At 43.5% G+C, this 22,665-nt stretch overlaps 2 protein-coding genes across 2 annotated transcripts in view; one reads left to right on the forward strand and one right to left on the reverse strand.

Annotated features, from left to right (window-relative positions):
- Window positions 1-4,253: 4,253 nt before the first annotated feature.
- On the reverse strand, window positions 4,254-7,361 carry RTL1 (retrotransposon Gag like 1). Its single transcript, XM_067468353.1, is given in 1 exon segment — window positions 4,254-7,361. A coding segment is annotated over 1 exon segment (3,108 nt).
- A 12,308-nt stretch (window positions 7,362-19,669) lies between these two features.
- EXOC3L4 (exocyst complex component 3 like 4) overlaps window positions 19,670-22,665 on the forward strand; it is a 69,185-nt gene continuing 66,189 nt past the window's right edge. The window contains exons 1-2 of the mRNA XM_060755105.2: window positions 19,670-19,673; window positions 21,548-21,578. Coding sequence (XP_060611088.2) covers window positions 19,670-19,673; window positions 21,548-21,578 — 35 coding nt within the window. The remainder of the gene's footprint in view (window positions 19,674-21,547; window positions 21,579-22,665) is intronic.

Below are 22,665 nucleotides of genomic sequence, written 5' to 3' on the forward strand. Positions count from 1 at the left end.
CGCAGTAGTCTTTCGGCAATCCATCGCCGTGATCAGATGCGCTGTTCTGCAGGCTTCTGGGTTTGAGTGTGTCCACCTGAAGGTAGGGAGCCGTGACAATGTGGGGTTCCTGCTGGTGTACCGCCCACCCCGCGACCCAGCAGCTTCCTTGTCTGAGCTAGCGGAGGCGGTCTCTAATTCGTCCTTGGTTTCCCAGCGCTTGGTGGTGCTGGGAGATTTTAACATCCACGCTGAGACCACCCTGTCTGGCGCAGCTCAGGACTTTATGGCCACCATGACGACCATAGGACTGTCACAAATAATATCTGGACCCACCCATCAAGCTGGACATACACTTGATCTCGTTTTCGTGGCGGACAGCGAAATGATTAGAGTGGAAGAACAAAACATCCTTCCGGTGTCATGGTCTGATCATTATCTGATCAGTTTTAGACTTACTGCGACTCTCAACCTCCGCAGGGGTGGAGGACAGATTAAAATGATCCGCCCTAGGAGACTGATGGATCCGGATGGATTCCTTAGGAATCTTGGGGTTCTTCCTGCTTTGGAGCCTGGCGATTCTATCGACGCCTTGGTGACTCTCTACAGATGTTCTTCCAAGAAGTCCCAGAAGGACACTAAGACACTGTATATTGATTCAGCTAGATATCATTGTCATTCAACACAATGCATAACTTCATATGATGAAATGTAAAGTGCAGCATCTTGGCCTCCTTGTACTTTTGACGTTATTGATGCAACAAAAGATATGGACTAGACACCAATATATCACCGGTTCAAATATTGCCTCAAACAACAGCTTCACTTGATGGCCTTAGATTACCCATTGTCCTCTTATTATGTGAACAACAGACACCAACAGACAAATAGAGGTTGTAAATCTCTTATCTCAGATGTTTAAGGACAGTAATATTTTGAATTTTAGATTCCCACCCCCACCCCCTAGATTTTGGAATATCTGCATATACATACATAATGAGTAGAGGTGTGAACGGTACCTATTTCTCCCATTTCATTAGTTGTTTCATTCCATTTGTTTCATTAGGGGGGCATGAAACAGTTCCCCATCCCATCCTGTGCCCCCTCCCCCCCAGTACAAAAGTCTGGACCCACCCATCAGGTAATGTTTGGACAGGTAATCTGGGCCAGAACTGTTTAGGGCTTTAAAGGTTAAAACCAGCACTTTGAATTGTGCTCGGAAGCTGATCGGCAGCCAGTGGAGCTGGTATAACAGAGGAGTTGTATGCTCCCTGTATGCCACTCCGGTGAGTAGCCTGGCTGCTGACCGTTGGACTAATTGAAGCTTCCGAGTGGTCTTCAAAGGCAGCCCCACGTAGAGAGCATTGCGATAGCCTATTCAGGATGTAACAAGAGCGTGGACCACCATGGCCAAATCAGACTTCCCAAGGATAGTTTTTTAAAATATCCCAAGTATAGTTTTTTAAAAAGCTGATTTGTTTTATCCATGGTTTCAAGTATCTATGTAGGGTTAAAGTTGGAACATATTTCCTAAAGATATGGGGGATCATACTGTATAAATCTTTGCCACACTCTTTGCAGACTCCGCCTGCAACAAGATGCAAAGGTTTTTATGAAGGTCGCTGAGATAATGTCTGTGAAGTACCCTTGATTGCTTCAATTGCTGTAATTACACACATGTGAAATGCACTCAGTTTCATCAAATGAAGAAAGGAAATAGAAAGTCCTGTGTGAGCGAGGTATTCCTTTTGAAAATAATATACTGTTCGTGTTGAGTAGAAGCTGGCAATCTGAGTTCATCTAATTCTCAGCTTGGCAAAAGCAAAGCCAGTACAAAGCAGAATACTTGCTGTCCATTTCATGATACCATCAACACCTGGGAGATGACCTGCTGCTTCAACCACTACTAAGTGCCCATTGATACTCTCAAATCTGCTTATAGGAGATGAAGTGAGGGAAATCTTTTCATTGTTAGTGTATTTGTGAAATGCGCAGGCTGAAACTACTTGAAATCAACCCACCTACTGCAGTGCATTCTGCGTAGAAGTAATTGCTTGAAAGCTTACACTTGATTTCGTCAAGAAAAATTGGCTTTGCAAATAATATTACCATTACTGTGCTTATTATTGTTGGCAGGACTACTAATTTCAAATAGTAGATAGGGGAACTAATGGAATTTTGTACCAGAGACCCACTGGGTAACCTTGGGCAAGTCAAACTCTTTTGGCCTTAGAGGAAGGCAATGTCCAACCCTCTCTGAACAAATCTTGGCAAGAGCATTTGGTGATAGGTTTACTTTGTTGTTGTTGTTGTTGTTGTTGTTGTTGTTGTTGTTGTTGTTGTGTCTTCAAGTTATTTCTGACCTATAACGACCCTAAGACAATCTTATAATAGGATTTTCTTGACAATGTTTGTTCAGAAGAGGTTTGTCGTTGCCTTCTTCTGAACTGGAAAGAATGTGGATTACCCAAGACCTAGTAGATTTCATGGCTAAGCAGAGATTCAAGTCCTTGTCTCCAGAAATGTAATCCAATGCTGGAGAGAGGAGCTCTAAACTTTATGATACCTTAAAACCTGATTTAATCCTTCTTATTTTAGATAAAAGATTCCCCATCAAGCCAATCTGGTAGACCTTATGGATGCTTTGATTACTCAGCAAATAAGATTCAGTCTTTCCCAAGGAGAGAGAAGGGAAAAGTGGATTTGTTTCTGTTGTGCAGTGTTGTGCCTCAGAATAGATTCACCTTGCTTTCTCTGACAAAACCAGCCAATCTTGAGAAGTAGGAAGTTTATTGAAACAATCAAAGTAAAAGCAGTAAAAATTCAGTGGTTACAAGGTAAAAAGTTCATTATAATCCTTTGGAGTTTAAGCCGGAGACATGAAGCAAAGCAAGAAGCCAAGACCAGGAAGCAGCTTGAGGTTACATGAAGCAGGCCGTTTCTAAATCCCTAGCCCCCGGACTGGAGCTACTGCAAGCCATTTTGCAACGTTGAAACTAACACAGGATCCATGTCCAGGCAGATTACTTATACGTTACACATCAAAACAGCAAACATCAAACAAGCCTTAACTAGCAGTTTTCCCACAGATGAGGTCAACACTTCTCTGCCAGCCGCGCACTCCTTCGCACCACCTGTCCTGCGCGGCCTTGCAACCCAGGAACCGTCTGACCTTGCTTCCCAGCAACTGTCTTATCAACCACATTCCAATCTTGTGAAAACATTGAAGACACAGACCTGTCTCTAAATTGCCTGTCTCTAAATTCATGGGAAGAAAACTGAGAGCCCACATCTGCACTATCATTCCCAGCAGCACTCTCCTCACTCCCATTCCCATCAAGTTGGTGCTGAACCACAACATGCAGAAGCAGATTTTAGCCAGGTCCAATGCAAAAGACACACAGGCAAGAGAGAAAAAGGAACAGAAAAAATTTACTCTTATCAGCAGAGGCAAAACATAAACTTGCAGTGTTGCATACAAAATCAAACAGTGCAACAAACTTACATAGTCCTTCTAAGTAACACAGAAAAAGGCTTCTTCATCTTCATTCAAATGAGAGAGCAAAATATAAACCCTGAGTAAAGTTATTCCACCATAGCAAAGAACATCACTGTTAGAGAATAGCAGCATTACAGCATATTGCATCTCCTTCAGAGCAGCATATTGCTTCTCCAAACTGTATTCTAAAATCCTTACAGTTATACCCCACCAGGTGTGGCCCAAATATGCTGGCTGACCTACATTATCTGCTGCACATAATAATTAACATCATGAGGTTTTCCTTTAACACACACTTGATCCTGCTACGACTTACTGTAACAGTTTCCACTTATTTATTACTCCATTTTCCACAGTAAAATGTGAGAAGAAGACACGGGAAGCACATAAGAAAGGATGAAGAGCTCCTGGTTGACTAGATCTTCCTTCTTTGCTCAAAAGCTTAGGGTAGAGTTCTGGACACCTCAATATCTTTCAAAAGATTCATTTAAAAGGACTTTTCATCACACAGTTTCTCGGGGGGGGGGGGGGTTGTGTCTGTTTCTAGATAAGAAATGACCTACAGTGTTTGAAAGCACACGTGTCACACATTGTCACTAATGATGACAATATGTACATGATGCAAGCAATTGAACATTGAGATTAATTGCACCCATAAGGAGAGGAGCATGAACATCCCGAGCATCCACCCAACAGCGCTCTTCAGGCCCATAGCCCACCCAGTCCACCAAGTATTGTAACTTGCGGCGATGACGGCGAGAGTCTAAAATGTCCGCTACTTCGAACTCCTCCTCGCCATCGCGTAGAATCGGGGGGGGGGGGGCAGAGGAGCCCCGCCAGCATCCGGCCGGACTTCCGTGGCGGGTCGTAGCAAAGATCGATGGAAAACTGGATGAATCCGCATACCATGTGGGAGTTTTAGTTTAAAGGTCACAGGATTTAACTGTTCCACCACTGGGTACGGTCCCACAAAACGTGCGTCTAACTTTCGAGAGGGGCGTTGGATAGGCAGATGTTTAGTGGACAACCAAACACGATCTCCCACTTGACCTGGTGGACCTGGTTGACGATGGGTATCAGCCATCCGTTTGTAATCCTCTTTTGCCTGCTCAAGCTGAGCCTTTAAGATCTCTTGAATCGCTGAGAGCTCCTGCAGCCAAGTGGTAGCAGCAGGGACCTCCCCAGGCCCAATCACGGAGGGAAAGAACCGGGGGTGGTATCCATAGTTAGCAAAGAACGGGGCTTCTTTAGTCGACCCGTGAGTAGCATTGTTGTAGGCAAACTCGGCTACAGCAAGAAGCGATGCCCAATTGTCCTGTTGATAGTTCACAAAACATCTCAAGTATTGTTCAAGGGTGGCGTTGGTCTTCTCGGTCTGGCCATCAGACTGTGGATGATGCGCTGACGACATCCGACTCTCGATACCTAACTGTCGTTGTATCTCCTTCCAGAAGTGCGAGGTAAATTGAGCCCCACGGTCAGTCACCAAACTCTTTGGAAGTCCATGCAGACGGAAAATGTGGCTTAGGAATAAATCGGCAGTTTCTTTGGCAGTAGGCACTCCCCCACAGGGAATGAAGTGTCCCATCTTGGTAAAAAGATCCACCACCACCAGAATGGTAGTGAAACCTTGGGATTCCGGTAAATCCGTGATGAAATCGGCCGACACAATCTCCCAGGGCCGACTCGGAGTAGGCAGAGGTTGTAGCAAACCAGCCGGTTTGCCAGTAGGATTCTTGGCGCGGTGACAAACAGGACAGCCGTTGACATATTTCTCGACCTCTCGCCGGATCTTGGGCCACCAGAAGTCCCTCAGTATTAGCTGCATTGTTTTAAAAATCCCAAAATGTCCTGCCGGCTTGGTATCATGGCATAGTTTTAAGATTTCCTCCCGCTCGGGGCCGAGCAGAACATAGACTTGTGAACGATGACACAACATCCCATCTATTTCTTGAAATGGGAACTTTAATCCAGCCTCCAGTTGTTCTTGCACCCACAAGTCCTCTTGCTGCCGCGCCCGGATTCTTTCAGCCAGAGTCGAAGAGGGCCTTGTTGTGCTGGTGAATGCAAAGTTTTCTGGCCGCAAAATACAGGACTCTGAGGAGTCTTCTTGGCCCCGAGTATATTCCGGCTTGCGCGACAAAGCATCCGCTTGTTTGTTTTGGGCCGCCGGCACATAGCAAATTCGGAAGTTGAATCTCTCAAAAAACAACGCCCAACGCTGCTGTCATTGGTTTAACTTCCGGGACGTACGAAGATATTCCAGATTGCGGTGATCCGTATGAACTTCCACTGGTTGGGGAGCACCCTCTAGCCAATGTCTCCAAGTCTCAAACGCTGACTTGATGGCTAGGAGCTCCTTTTCCCAAATGGTGTAGTTCCGTTCTGGGGCAGTCAACTGTCGAGAAAAGTATGCACAGGGCTGGAGATGATCCCCCGCAGGTTGTAGCAATACTGCCCCGACCGCCACATCCGACGCGTCGGCCTGCACCACAAACAGCTTAGTAGGATCAGGATGTTGCAGGATAGGCTGGGAAGTGAAAAGTTCCTTGAGCCGCTGAAACCCTCTTTCAGCCGCCTCAGTCCATAGGAACGGCCGTTTACCTCTCAGGCATTGGGTAATGGGGTCCGCCCAGCGGGCAAAGTCTGGGATGAATTTACGGTAATAATTGGCGAACCCCATGAATCTTTGGATGTCCTTTTTGCTCCCAGGGGATTTCCATTCCAACACCGCGGAGACTTTAGTGGGGTCCATGGAGATTCCCTCCGCCGAGATGCGGTGTCCCAGGAAGTCTACTTCCTCTAGGTCGAAAGCGCACTTCTCCAGCTTCGCGTACAGTCCATGATCCCTCAGGCGCTGAAGCACCGCACGCACCTGTTGAGTGTGGTCACGGGGATTCGTCGAGTAAATCAGGAAGTCGTCCAGGTAAATGACCAAAAAACGGTCTAAAAAGTCGCGGAAGACGTCGTTGACGAAGTGCTGGAACGTGGCTGGAGCGTTGCAGAGTCTGAAACCCATAACTCTGTATTCAAAGCTCCCGAAACGGGTCTGGAAGGCTGTCTTCCACTCGTCCCCTTCCCGGATACGCACCAAATTATAAGCCCCCCTAAGGTCTAATTTGGTGAAAATCCGAGCTCCTCGCAACCGGTTGAGCAACTCCGGGATGAGGGGAAGCGGATAACGGTTCTTGATCGTGATGTTGTTCAATGCCCGATAGTCATTACAGAGTCTCAGCTCCCCTGACTTTTTCTTGACGAACAAAACTGGGGAGCCGGCCGGCGACTGCGAGGGACGAATGAACCCCTTGCGTAGGTTGGTATCCAAGAACTCCGGGAGAGCTGCCAGCTCTGGTTCCGAGAGAGAATACAACCGCCCACGCGGAATCGGGGCGCCCGGAATCAAGTCAATAGCGCAGTCGTACGGACGGTGGGGAGGAAGTCTCTCCGCCTCTTTTTCACTGAAAACGTCCCAGAAATCTTGGTATTTGGCGGGCAGCTGGCCCGTAGCCTGTGCGGCAACCTCTGCGAGCCGACACTTCCGCTCCCCGCCGCAATGGTCTTTGCAAAAGGCCGAAGTGAACCGTAACTGTTTCTGGGACCACCAAATGGTCGGGTTGTGCTTGGCCAGCCATGGAATTCCCAACACCACAGCGTGTGGAAGGTCCGTGACCAAAAAGGAGACCTCTTCCACATGGTCCCCGACCTTCATCTGTACGGGCGCCGTATAGCGAGCCACCAGCCCGGCTTTCAGCGAGCGCCCATCAAAGTTTTGTACATCCCGGGGAGGCTGGAGGTCTAAGCATTGTAATCCAAGGTATTCCACAAACCGACTGTCCATGAAATTGTTAGTGGCCCCACAGTCGACCAAGGCGTGCACCGCCATGGGAATCTTTTGGGCTACACAAAACGAAACCAAGAGAAAGAACAGCACCCCAGTCGCGGGCTCTGGAAACGGGATGGAGACCGAGTCAGCGAGCCCAGCTAAACTCGGTCGTTGCCTTCCCCCGCCGGCTGTTCGGCCCATTGTTCACCCGAACTCTGGGCCGGGGGCGCCACGGCCTCCGCTGAATCAAAGGCCCCCGCCAGGCGAGGACTTGTCTTCTTCTTTACTGGGCACTCCCGAGAAAAATGTCCACTGCCCCCACAATACCAACACAGGTTCAGCCGTTGTCTTCACGCCTTTTCCGCCGCATCGATTTTGGGGCGCATGGAACCCAACTGCATGGGCTCCTCTGCATCAAGCACATGAGCTGGCGGCGGTCCCAAGCGACGTGGTACCCCTGCATCGGCCCCCCTTCGACCAACTGGCCGAGAGCCGGCAAGGATATGGCGTTGGGTAGTCATAGTCCCATCAACCCGGATACACAGGGACATCAACTCTTCCAAATCGGCTGGAACAGCAGAACGGGCCACCTCCAACTGCATCTCCTGGGTGAGCCCCGCCTTGAAAGCACTCATGTAGGCGGCATCATTCCAGGCAAGCTCCCGCTGCAAAACACGAAATTCTGAGATGTATTCGGCCAAACGCCCTTCTTTCTGCTTGAGAGCTCGCAACTTACGATCCGCCATCTCCCGGTGCACTTGGCCTCCCCAAACTTTGTGCAGTTCATCCATAAAAGCCTTGACGGTGTTGCACACAGGGGAAGCAGCCTCACGTAACGCGGTGGCCCAGGAGAGGGCCGGGCCCTCCAACAGACTGTAGGCAAAGCCCACCTTGGCGGCTTCATCCGGGAACTCCGCTGCCCGCACGGTGAGATAGGCATCACACTGCCCCAGGAAGTCCTTGACCCGTTGGCTGTCTCCCGAGAACTTGTTAGGCAACGCCATGGGAGTCCTTAGCGGCTGAACCGGAGGGTTAGCTGCTGCTTGCCCTTGCATCGTTGCTATCTGCTGCTGAAGGGTCACCAGCTGTTGCTGCATCGCCTGAGCTTCAGCGGGATTCATAGTGGCTGTGAGAAGCAAGGACTTTGTTGGGGTTAGTTTCAAACTGTTGTGCCTCAGAATAGATTCACCTTGCTTTCTCTGACAAAACCAGCCAATCTTGAGAAGTAGGAAGTTTATTGAAACAATCAAAGTAAAAGCAGTAAAAATTCAGTGGTTACAAGGTAAAAAGTTCATTATAATCCTTTGGAGTTTAAGCCGGAGACATGAAGCAAAGCAAGAAGCCAAGACCAGGAAGCAGCTTGAGGTTACATGAAGCAGGCCGTTTCTAAATCCCTAGCCCCCGGACTGGAGCTACTGCAAGCCATTTTGCAACGTTGAAACTAACACAGGATCCATGTCCAGGCAGATTACTTATACGTTACACATCAAAACAGCAAACATCAAACAAGCCTTAACTAGCAGTTTTCCCACAGATGAGGTCAACACTTCTCTGCCAGCCGCGCACTCCTTCGCACCACCTGTCCTGCGCGGCCTTGCAACCCAGGAACCGTCTGACCTTGCTTCCCAGCAACTGTCTTATCAACCACATTCCAATCTTGTGAAAACATTGAAGACACAGACCTGTCTCTAAATTGCCTGTCTCTAAATTCATGGGAAGAAAACTGAGAGCCCACATCTGCACTATCATTCCCAGCAGCACTCTCCTCACTCCCATTCCCATCAAGTTGGTGCTGAACCACAACATGCAGAAGCAGATTTTAGCCAGGTCCAATGCAAAAGACACACAGGCAAGAGAGAAAAAGGAACAGAAAAAATTTACTCTTATCAGCAGAGGCAAAACATAAACTTGCAGTGTTGCATACAAAATCAAACAGTGCAACAAACTTACATAGTCCTTCTAAGTAACACAGAAAAAGGCTTCTTCATCTTCATTCAAATGAGAGAGCAAAATATAAACCCTGAGTAAAGTTATTCCACCATAGCAAAGAACATCACTGTTAGAGAATAGCAGCATTACAGCATATTGCATCTCCTTCAGAGCAGCATATTGCTTCTCCAAACTGTATTCTAAAATCCTTACAGTTATACCCCACCAGGTGTGGCCCAAATATGCTGGCTGACCTACATTATCTGCTGCACATAATAATTAACATCATGAGGTTTTCCTTTAACACACACTTGATCCTGCTACGACTTACTGTAACAGTTTCCACTTATTTATTACTCCATTTTCCACAGTAAAATGTGAGAAGAAGACACGGGAAGCACATAAGAAAGGATGAAGAGCTCCTGGTTGACTAGATCTTCCTTCTTTGCTCAAAAGCTTAGGGTAGAGTTCTGGACACCTCAATATCTTTCAAAAGATTCATTTAAAAGGACTTTTCATCACACAGTTTCTCGGGGGGGGGGGGGGGTTGTGTCTGTTTCTAGATAAGAAATGACCTACAGTGTTTGAAAGCACACGTGTCACACATTGTCACTAATGATGACAATATGTACATGATGCAAGCAATTGAACATTGAGATTAATTGCACCCATAAGCGTGAAACTGCCATCTCGATGCTTGCACTCTGATGTTGTCATCATTTACTCCTTGTCACATTCTTTTTGCCACAGCAAGTACCTATGAAATACAAAAAGGAGAAAAATGATGCACCTCTACTTTTCTACAAGCCATAACATGTCACATGAGATTAGGATTATACTACGATGCCCGTATCTACAAGGAATACATTCTTGGACCCAGGCATGTAGCCGGGGGGGGGGGGGGGGGGGGGGGGGGCTCGGGGGGCTTCAGCCCCCCCCCCCCGAAATTTTCATGGTGGTTCGTGAAAAGGCTTTATTGGTGCATTATTTAAACTGTTATGTTTATTCATATCATGATCTGATCACCATACTCAATATATCCCATATGCATGGGGGTATTGGGGTAATGATACAAAAGGTTTGCTAGGGTAGACCCTCTTTCACTCAGACTCAGCCCCCCCCGAAACTCAGCCCCCCCCCCCGAAACCCCCCCTGAAAAAAAATTCAGCCCCCCCCCCCGAAACGAAATCCTGGCTACGGGCCTGCTTGGACCTATGGTGGATATACAAAGCTACATATAATAGTGAACCCTATTGAAATTTAAGGACTTCTGGACCCGGAATATCACTGGAGGACCTAGAAAACATTTATAGAGAGAACATGTTTTATAGGACATGGATATATGAAATTACAGAAACTGGTCCCACACATACAGGGCCATGCGGAATGCTGCTATCCTTTATGGGAGAATGATAGCAGTGTTTATATTGAAAGGCGTGCATGCCACACTGTTTTCCTGATCTGGAAATGCTCCATTGAAACTTCTCTGTCTCTAATAAACTAATGTTCAATAAATATTATTCTCAAATCAGTTGGACTCAGAAAGTCGGTTAGTAGATTCACCTCTGATCCTTCATTCCATGTCTGCCTATTTATTGGGAAGGAGCTATTAATAACCACTTTAATTTTAAAATAGAAATATTTACAGAGTAGATTGTTTGTTTGTTTATTTTATTTACAGTATTTATACACCGTCCTTCTCATTCTGAAGGGAACTCAGAGAGGCTTACAGAACATACATACAGGAAATGTTGAGTACAGATTACACAATTAACAAGTACAGACAACACGAACAGAGGTAAAGGCAGTTTTTCCCATCTTATTTCTGGCCAAGGAGCTTTCCTCTGATCGATGTCCTTAAGGGTCCACTGGCTGCCAGTCTGCTACCGGGCACAATTCAAAGTGCTGGCTTTTGCTATAAAGCCCTAAATGCTTCTGGCCCAATTTACGTGTCCCAACGCATCTCCCCTTATGAACCATTTAGGACTGTAAGATCGTCCGGGGAGGCCGTGCTCTCGATCCCGCCCTCATCACAAGTACGTCTGGCGGGGACAAGAGACAGGGCCTTCTCTGTGGTGGCCCCTTGGCTATGGAACACCCTCCCTAAGGAGATTAGATTGGCTCCCTCATTCTTAATGTTTCAGAGACAAGTTAAGACATGGTTATATGAGCAAGCATTTACAAATGTAGAGTAACTGACATAGGAAATGGAATCACTTGACAATGGAATTTGGACAACGTTTTTAACTAGGAGACGCTGATGATAATGATGTTGGTTTTATTATTTCTTTTGTGGTTTCATGTTGTTTCAATGCTTAATATGTATTTTTCTATTATTGTAATTTATCAATCAATGGAAAAAAAGGTAAAATAGAGAGAAAACAATATCTGGATAATTTGGGGGTCTACTTTTTATCAAAAGTGTTTTGCAAAAACATCCCTGAATATGTATAATATGCAGGGCTCACTGTATATGCCTACCCTGAAGCTATCTTGATTTCCTGCCATCCATCCAACACATTGAACAGTGCCAGGTCACTGAATCCCTACATAATGCCTCTGACTGAGTGAAGTATTGTGGGAGATTAAGAGGAAATTAAAACTCGGTTAGCCATTGTTTCATGGCTTAATGGAACAGCACACAAAAAAGTTGGTTTTTTGTGGAAATTGGTTGCTTGAAACAGAGTATCAAAAACGACATTAAATGAAAGTATTTATTGACAGGATTACATATGTGATAGACACAGAAGGCCACGTGACTGAGACATAGACTGCAGAAAGAGGAGACAGAGGACGTGAAGTTAGGGTAAGGAATATCCGTCCATAGGCAAGGAGACCAGAATTAGACAAGTTACAGAGAGAATACCAGGAATTTTAATTACAGGATGATCCCCATATTCATGGGACAGTATCCGCAGTTTCATATATCCACATTCTGCAAAATATGCCCCTCTCAAGCATTTCTAGGTATTTCAGTATGAGTCTATGGCAGGGCTTCTTAAATTTTTTTCACTTGTGACCCTTTCCACCCAACAAAATTTGCAAGACCCCTGGATTACAGGTATATAAAATATATATACGAACCAAATATTGACTGATAATAAACCAGTATTTGCAAAGCTTCTGAAACAGGCCGATTTTCCTTTTTGTGAAGTACAGCTGAAGCATTTTCTGCCGAGTCCTTTGTAAACACTGCATATTGTTGCTAACAGATTTGTGTAAAATGGTAGGGTTCAGAAACCTTTTACTGTTGCCAAATTTTTGTGACCGCCAACACTGAGGTAAGGAGACCCCATTTGGGGTTGCCATTGTCAATGGCCTATGGTATACTTGGTGCACAAGTCCTTCATTTCAATAGGGTTTGATACTATCCACCGTTTTGCATATCTATGCAAAGCCCGTGAACATTTCCCCTGCAGATACAGGCACTGTGTTTTGCCTTTGCCTCTACTCTTAATTCCAGGATATATCACTTTTCAGGCAAACTTGCATTACTCCACTTCCAACAAGCAGACCTGCTGGTGTGCAAGGGCAGAAAACAGTGCTGAGTGGAGGATATTTTGCACACAACTCTCTAAAACCTGTAAATAGCAGTGCTGGAGAGGATAAAAGAACAGTACAATATATTTTAAAGGCTCAAAGAGAATTAAATTCCCTGAAAGTTGACATGATTTAAGCCTTCAATTTGCAGAACAAACAAACAAACCATAACAACAACAACAACAATAACAACACCCCAGTATCCTATGGGGGATACATTCCTGAACTTACCATGGAAATAAGAAACTATGAATAATAGTAAATGAATAACTTCCACTGGAAATTGTTTATTGGATGCAGGTAGGTGAAATCACTGATATTGGTGTCCTGTGTATGGGAACCAGACTATAGTAGGAATAACAACAACGATGACAACAACAACAATAGCTACTACTACTACTACTACTACTACTACTACAATAAAAGCACAAAACCAACCAAAAACCTCTGCAAATATGTCTTCTTTGGGAATCTCTTGGTCCTTCATTGTGACTCTGTAGTCAACTTCATCATTTTTCTGTTACAATGACTCTGTTTTTCAGAACCAAGCTAACTGTAGAGCATAATCAAAACAATTTTCATGGAGTTGAGGATGACAGCCACTCAACACGGGTGACTTGTTTGGACCAGTCAATATATAGGTTCCTAAAAATTGATGTGTCAGAAGCCTACAGAGATCCTGAATGTTAATCGGCTGTCAACACCACTGGACAAAAGGCGTTAAACAGTGGCCCCCTTGTTGGAAGAAAAGTCCGTTCAATTCAATTCAGTTCACACAGTAGGAAATAAGACTGGTGGATGTGATAATTAGTTGTCTGACAGCCACCATTTAAGATTTCCTTTGACTTCGGCCTCAGGGAGCCAAGTGACAACTCGGCTTGTGAGAAAGAGATAATGGGAATAATTTCCAATGAAGCTGATATGTTAGTCTGTTGAAGCAAAAACAGCCAAGGCCAAGATCTTATTTGATTTCTGATGAAGCAGAAAGCTTTGCCAATAAACCAGTGGTTTTGGGGATAGACAAAGTCTTCTCAAAGAACTTTGGAGTTGAAAGGGTCTACAAGGGCCATCTAGTCCAACACTTTGCCATGCAGGAATCCACAATGAAAGCACTCCCAACAAATGGTCATTCAGCCTCTGTTTAAAAACTCCAAAGAAACCTCATTATACTCCCAGGCAGCATATTCTTCTCCTTCATGTCCAATTTTACATATATTATGACCTTGCTTTTTGGGAATGAAAACTGTTTTAAATTACCATGATTTTTTAAAATATGGTTGTTTTAACTTGTATTGTGGGCCCCTTGGGTCCTGTATTGGAAGAAAGGCAGAATATAAGTAAAATTAGACAAACATTTGTCCATTTCCTACATAAAGTGTAATCTAGTATTTCAAAAAACAGATTACACATTTGTAGGAGTGGGGTTGTAGAAAGATTGGTCAGAGGGGGGAAAAGTGCAGAAACTACAGTAACAATTGGCTTATTAACTTTGGCTATTCACCATATCGAGTCTGATAGCGCCCACATCCCTAGCAAATGGAAACACTCTTATGAACATAAATTGCACTTTGGCTGTTGTGAGGGGATTAATTTGTACTACCACTGAATTCATGTATCCTTTTTAACTTTCTGTGCATTAGCAATTAGAAAGTTGAAAATTTAGTACCGTGCTGGGATTTGGTAGAGACTGGCAGAATATCAAAGAACTGTGTCATATCCACTGAATCTATACCATGCCATTTCAGTAGCCGCTTTATTAACAATTCTGTTTTCTTTGCGCAAAACAAGGGAGTTTCACAAGAGAACTCTACCCCCTGGTGGCTTCTAGCAGAATGATTTTCTGGGTGGTTTTTTTTCACCCCAAAATTGTGATTGGGAGCAATTGAGGGTTCCCAGGAGTGGTGCAAAACACAAACATGGCTTTAGGTAGCCACATGATTTCCATCTCTGGTTTAGAGTTTTGGATTAGCTCATCAGGCACCCATAGGACAGCCACCTTCTCTTAATTTTTCCTGTTTCATAGGGTTGTTAGTCAATAGCAATAAAATGAGGAAGGAAAGAGCCATACATTATTTATTATTATTATTATTATTATTATTATTATTATTATTGAGCCCCGGTGGCGCAGTGGGTTAAACCCCTGTGCTGGCAGGACTGAAGACCGACAGGGCGTCCCCTGGGCGTCCCTTGGGCAACGTCCTTGCAGACGGCCAATTCTCTCACACCAGAAGCGACTTGCAGTTTCTCAAGTCGCTCCTGACACAACAAAAAAAATTATTATTATTATTATCATTATTATCATTACTATCATCATCATCAAAGCAGCTTACATTCAAAGCATTTCAATGCAATTTAAAATCTACAAATATACAGACATTCAAAAAGAATTAAATATAATTGGTATTTCAAAAATTCAGTTAAAATCCATTAAAAACATATTCAAAGCTAAAAACCACTTCTTCAAAGTAGATCAGACTATAGGTTCAATAAATTTGAAAAAGTATGATAATTGTATTGAAACTGTTGATATTGGGGAATGATAGGCAAAGGAAAAGGTTTTCCCTTGACATTAAGTCTAGTCGACTATGACACTATGGGGTGGAGCTCATCTCCATTTCTAAGCCAAAGAGCCAGTGTTGTCCGTAGATGCCTCCTAGGTCATGTGGCCAGCATGACTGCATGGAGCATCATTACCTTTCCGCCAAAGCAATATCTATTGATCTACTCACATTTGCATGTTTTCGAACTACTAGGTTGGCAGAAGCTGGAGCTATCTATGGGAACTTATCCTGCCCCGCGGATTCGAACCACCAACATTCCAGTCAACAAGTTCTGCTGCGCCACCGCGGCTCCCAGATAATGATATGGAGCTAGCATTTTAAAAATGTGTCAGGTTATATATATAGGGAGCATCCATAAAGACGTATCTATACTGCTATATAATGCAGTTTCATAATGTAGTTTAACTGCATTATATGGCCGTGTTGACTTATATCATGAATAAATTATGAAACTGCATTATATGACAGTGTAGATGGGGCCTTACATTTACAAATGAAAGTCAGCCATTAGTGGCCCTTCTAACTAAGTATCGGTCAACTTCGTTTACTATCCTAAGATAGATTTCCTGAAAATATAAACATCTTTCTTAACTTTGCAAGAACATCCAAAGTAATTACTAATATACCACCAGACTTGCTATGCTCTGCTTACTCTATCAGATATTTCTACACAAGAATAGCAATTGTGATTAATGATCCAGGCTCTTCATCTCAAATGAAATCGTATCAAGGGCAATAGTGCTGTTACAACTAAGGGCCCTGGAGCCCCCGGTGGCACAGTGGTTAAAGCCCTGTGCCGGCAGGACTGAAGACCGACAGGTCGCAGGTTCGAATCCAGGGAGAGGCAGATGAGCTCCCTCTATCAGCTCCAGCTCCTCATATGGGGACATGAGAGATGCCTCTCACAAGGATGATAAAAACATCAAATCATCCGGGCGTCCTCTGGGCAATGTCCTTGCAGACGGCCAATTCTCTCACACCAGAAGCGATTTGCAGTTTCTCATGTCGCTCCTGACACGACAAAAAACCCCCCCAAAAACCTAAGGGCTCTTCCAGACAGGCCCTATATCCCAGGATCTGATCCCAGGTTTTCTGCTTTAACCTGGATTATATGAGTCTCCACTGCCAGATAATCTGGGATATAGGGCCTGTCTGGAAGGGATCTGAGTTGTGTTTGAAGATGCACACCATTATGTCACACTCATCTCTTTTTTTCAGGTTGTCTTAGAGTTCTATCTCAGGGCACTTTCAGTATATATTTGAATCAGATCTGATCCAGTCATCTACAGTTACAGTCTAATACATCTGGAAGTACCAGGGTTATTAGAGTGAAAACTGGAGAGACTTGTGTCCAGTTATGGGTTTCAGCAGGTGTTGTTTGTTGTTCAACCAGGTAATAAACAGCAGCTTGTGAAATTCCCTCCTTTATACAATCATTAAATGTGCAGGAGCTATCACCAGTTTTCACAGCTGGGTTAGATGTTCATGAGAAAAAGGAAGGAAGGAGAATGGATAGGTCATTGAATTTAATCTAGTGTGATATGTGATAAGTTTACCCGGTCAGGACTGAGCCAGAGATTTGTGATATTATAGGAGATGGACCTTGTTGATGTTAGATAATGATGTTAATAAAGATGAACCACTGTTGTAAACAGTGCTAAGTAGAAAACAGTAGGGGAAAAAAGGAAGCTCACATTACAGATGGATAGACTCAATCAAGGAAATCATTATTATCTTTTCTAATGAGTCTGAGTATTCCTTGCCTAAGAAAACCCTATAAAATTCATGGGGTCACCATGGGATTGCAAAACCTTCAATTGGGTAATTGTTTATTAAACTGTGCATTTCAAAACAATAGACTGACTGTCTATTATTTTCTTATCAGAAAGCCCCAGTGAAGAACAAGATTGGTGTTAACTGCCATGAAGTCAACTTCAACTTATGAATAAGAGACCTTCAAGCCATCCTATCTTCAAAAACAAATGCTACGGATTCAGGATGGTGGCTTCCTTAATTGAGTCTGTCCATCTGGAGTGTGGTCCTCCTGCTATCTTCTATTTTCCCAAGCATTATTATTTTTTTCTAATGAGTCATGTTGCCTCATGATATACTCAATGCACAGATTAAGTCATCATGGGCTTGTTTTCCTTGTGAACCCATTTATTTTGGCAGTCCATGGTACTGAAGCTTGTGTGCCATTTACATCCGTACCTTGGGAAGTCTGACCTTGCCACAGTAGTCCATGCTCTTGTTACATCCCAAATAGATTACTACAACATGCTCTACATGGGGTTGCCTTTGAAGACTGTTTGGAAGCTTCAAATGATCCAATGGACAGCAGCCAGGTTTCTGGAGCGGATACAAGGAGCGGAATACAAGGAGCACACAATCCCCCTCTTACGCCAGCTCCACTAGTTGCCAGTCTGCTACCGAACACAATTCAAAGTGCTGGCTTTAGCCTGTTGGAACATATCTCTCTCTTTAAACCATCAAGGAGGTTAAGATGTTCTGGGGAGGCCCTGCTCTCAGTCCCACCTGAATAGCAAGTGCGGTTGGTAGGGATGAGAGACAGGGCCTTTTCACTGGTGGCTCCTCGGCTCTGGAACTCTCTCTGTAGTGAGATTAGATCAGCACCCTCCCTCCTGACCTTTACAAAGAGAACAAAGACATGGTTATGGATCCAAGCTTTTGAGTAGTAAAGTAACAAAATACAAGAAGCAAATATGGAATATGTACAATCGACATTTGGAATAGCCTGGTCTATGTGTTTGGATCATGTGATTTTAATGTTTTTATTAGGTGTTTTAATTCTTATATTTCATACTTTAAATGCCCTTTTATTTTATCTTATGGTGAATTGCTCTATAGATTTTATGCTTACTTAGTTAGATTGTGCTGATTTGTGATTTGGTTTATGTATGTAAGACACTGAATTTTTTCATTATTTTTGTGTAAACCACTCGGAGTCCCCCCAGGGGTGAGAAAAGTTGTATATAAATACTGTAAATAAATAAAAATCTGCAGAACTCTCCTCCAGCACCACATTTCAAACGAGTTTGTTTCCTTCTTACCTGCTTTCTTCACGGCAGATATAGTTTTACAAAAATAATGATATTTAGGTGGGAGGCAGAAAGTCCCACAATGGCAGACTATCAAGAGCATTTGTTTACAAGAAGCAAAGATGCATTTGACCTGCGAAAGCCCTGCTGACGGCACACTGAGGGCTTACCGAGAGGACCAGTAAACCAGTGGCATTGTGGCAGGATAATGGAAGATAATGTTTAGTTTACTAAACCCTTCCTGCAGTGATGATAACATAAGATAGAAAGAGAATTCATCCCCTCCCAGTGGGCAAATCTACATCTAGGAAGACTTTATTTTTATAAAAAAAAATATGAAAGAGATCCTCTTTGAAAATGAACCTTTTCAATCTGAATACAGGCACAGTCTCTATGGAAACTCTACAAGGCCATTTCCACAGCATGTTGAACTTCCTACCCATAGCAAGGAGGGAGGGAGATGGGGAAAGAAGGAAGCTGAAAGACCCCCTTGAAGAAACAGAAATGGAAGAACTATAGGTTAACCTACCCCATGGATAAGAAAATGCAAAATGCCAGGCATCATGCCGTCAACAACAGTACTAGCTACCATCCACTTCCTTTGCCAAGTTCTCCCACCTACATGAATGCAGATGACAAAGGGGCTTGTGGGTAAAGAGCACTCTCCTGCTTTGCAGTAGCACATGGAACATGTCATCTCTCGACGCCTACATCATCCATGGCCCTGCCTCTATGTGCGTCAGCAGTTGCAGCATCCTGCATCTCTCATACACCTCGTGCATTTGATGAGCAGGTCTCTTGCTCAGGAAAATTGTCATACTCAAACAGATTATAGCAAACATAACAGCCTCCCTTAAGATAAATTCTGCCTTTGTTGTTAACTGTCTTCACATTAACTTTGAGTGATGGCAATCCTATAAATGAGAGTCATGTTGTCCCCAACAATCCTGCTCAGGTCCTACAGATTGTCTGGAATGTAGACTTTTTCTCCTGTCCTCTACGAAGCATTATCATGTTTTCCTAGTAAAAATTCTCTTCTCATGATATGGCCGAAGTATGATAGCCTTAGTTTAGTCATTTTGGCTTCTAGGGAGAGTTCAGGACTGATCTGTTCTAGGATCCATTGTAGTCCATGGTATCTTCAGAACCTCAGGGGAAAATGATGTGTAGGAATTTGCTAGATGCTCCAAGTGATTCTATGATATTCTTCTTCCAGACAGTGCCATAAATTTGCATTGGAGGACAAAGCAAATACAGTAGACTCACTTAACTCATGGGCATGGGTAAATACCGGATCAATGAAGTTTCTTCTTGTTTGAGAGCTTTTATTTAAAAATAGGCTTTTAAATAATACAATATCCCATACTACACCATACCATACACTCTCTATTGACATATTAATACAATAATTAAAAGCAAATTAAGGCTAGCAAAGACAAACATAGCTTCATATAACATAGTTTTACTGTAGTATAAAAACAGCTTTTTTATTTCAGGTGTATTTATTTATTCTTTGTTATATTTTTAATTATTTATTTATTTACAGCAGGGGTCCTCAAACCTTTTAAACAGAGGGCCAGGTCACAGACCCTCAAACTGTTGGAGGGCTGGATTCTAATTTGAAAAAAAAAATGAATGAATTCTTATGCACACTGCACATATCTTATTTGTACTTCAAAAAACCCCACTTAAATACAATAATTAAAATGAATAACAATTTTAACAAATATAAACTTATTGCTATTTTAATGGGAAATGTGGGCCTGCTTTTGGCTGATGAGATAGGATTGTTGTTGTTGTTGTTGTTGTTGTTGTTGTGTGCTTTCAAGTCATTTCAGACTTAGGTTGACCCTGAGCGAGGGCTGGATATATGACCTTGGAGGGCTATGTCCGGCTCCCGGGCCTTAGTTTGAGGACCCCTGATTTACAGCATTTATATTCCACTTTTCTCACCCTGAAGGGGACTCAGGGTGGATCACAGAACAAATACATGGCAGACATTCAATGCCCTTATATATACAGGGCAGACAAACAGAGGTATGTCTTGGCATTTTTCCAGCTTTGGCATCATGGAGGTTATGCTCGATTCCAGCCACAGGGGATGCTGTAACTCCATCCTCTATGATGACGAGCCTTTTGATCACAGACTTTCCTCCTGTTCTTTGATTGTCAGCATTTTTATGGTGCCGTAAAATACCTCCCCACTTAAGCAGTGCCTAATTTCTCTACTCACAGCTCACAGCTGTTTTTGCACTGCTTAAGTGGACAGTAAGCCAGGCTGAAGGTTGGGTGCTCACCCCGACCCAGGCTAGAACTGCCAAACCTTTGGTTGGGAAAGATCTATTGCTGCTGCTGATTAACCAGCTGTGCCAGTTGTTTGAGAATCTACTATATTTAGAGATCGTCTCTGGGTCCTCCAGTGAAACTCTATGGAATGCTGGGACTGGAATTAAAATAATTTAATGGCATTCAGTCATATAGGTGGTTTTAGGTAATCACAGTCCAGCCAAGAACATATTCCTGTTCTTGTTGTCATTGCTATTTGCTTTGCAATTTCACAGGGCTATGCTAATGTAGCATTACATCATGGGGCTTTCCAAACAATCATTGACAGCAAACAGCAGATTGGATTTAGAGTGTGACCAAGTATAGTAATAGTATATACATATCAAGCAGATCTCTCTACCAGTAAGTCATGTGTCTGAATCAACCACCTCATTCTGCCTCGGGGAAAGCCAACCCTGTAATATCACTTGAATATCAAATACAAGTAATATCACTTGTAATATCAAATTCTGTGTGGAATTTGAATAAAAGAAGGACAGATGTTATGAGCATTGGAGAAAGGGAGTTGTGAGGTTTCTTTCTTCGGTCCTAAGTAAATTATTAACCAGTAGTTATTGGAATTTCCCCAGGAGAACCTTTGTACTCATAATCCCAACCTCTATTTGCTGTTGCAGAACTAGAAACAGAAAGTGAAATCGGAGCATTTTCCTCTTTTGTTTCTTTATTCTGCAAACAATAACAAGAAGTTTCAGCTTTCTCCTAATATGATTGAACTGCCACTGCTACACTTCTCAAAGGCTTCAGTAAGGCTTTCTAAAAGACAGAGAATGTGATCTTATCCTTCTGCATTTACGGAGGGGTGTGTCTTAAGGAGTGTTCGTGAAATCACCAGTTAAATCCAGGTAAGTGTCTCCAAAAGTTGATCTAAGGGCACAAAATGATATTTATTAGACTAAACTTCCCTTTGTGAGGAGATATATCATTATAACCCCTGGTTATGCTAATGGCATCAGTGGTCCATGACTCATTTTTCCAGTGTTGCATAAGGAATTATTTAGTACTTCCTTGTACACTACAGTTTTTACTGGATTATGCAGTGTCAGCTAGAGAATACCCAGCTACAGCTCTGCCTCCTGACCCAAACAACTACTGACTGGTTATTGGGGTGGATCTGGAGAACCCCCAAACTAACACCTCTCTCTCTAATAGTCACTGAACTCCAGGATTTCTGTACAAACATTCTGGTGGAAATTTATTATCTACTAGTGTCAAATAGGATCTTGACTTTGATCCACTGTGGTTGTTTTTGTCGTTGTCGTTGTTGATGACGATAATGAAGTGAACTAGACTAGAGCTTCTTAACCTCCTTCAACTTGCAACCCCTTTTTGCCCTGGAGATGTTTATGCGACCCCAGGCATATAAAGGATGGAAGGAAGGGCAGAGACATGCAGAAGAGGAGGGTAGCAGGGAGATACACACAAGAGAGAGCAGAAGGTGGGGAGACTGGTACCTGGAGTAAAAAAAAAGGAAAGGTGACCCCAACATACAGCTGTGGCAATCATATTTGGGGTTTAAGAAGTTCTAATCTAGGCATCACTAAATCCTCCAGTGCAACTCTTCCCACAGAAGCAAACTGTAGAATCACCTGGAAAATATAGAAAATGCCTAGGGAGGATACATTTTGTCAGACGCGGGTAAATGAAGCCCCAGGTCTCAGTACCATGGATATGGAGGTTGTGTTGTACGTGATCTTGAAGCATATGTAACAATCTTGATCCCATGTCCATGACTAAGTGACAAGGAATGATAACCAGGGCTCTTGGAGGTTTTGCATTCATAGGGTTGCCACTCGTTAAAATGGATTTGGTAGTAAATAACAATGGACCACAGGATAATGCTTTCCACTCCTTCATTTAGCCTGTTCTTCTTATACACTCTCATATACTAAACTCATTTTCTGGATGTGTGGTCAAGTTACAAAGAAATCA

The sequence above is a fragment of the Anolis sagrei genome, chromosome 1 (genome assembly GCF_037176765.1).
Source record: "Anolis sagrei isolate rAnoSag1 chromosome 1, rAnoSag1.mat, whole genome shotgun sequence".
Taxonomy (NCBI): Eukaryota; Metazoa; Chordata; class Lepidosauria; order Squamata; family Dactyloidae; genus Anolis; species Anolis sagrei.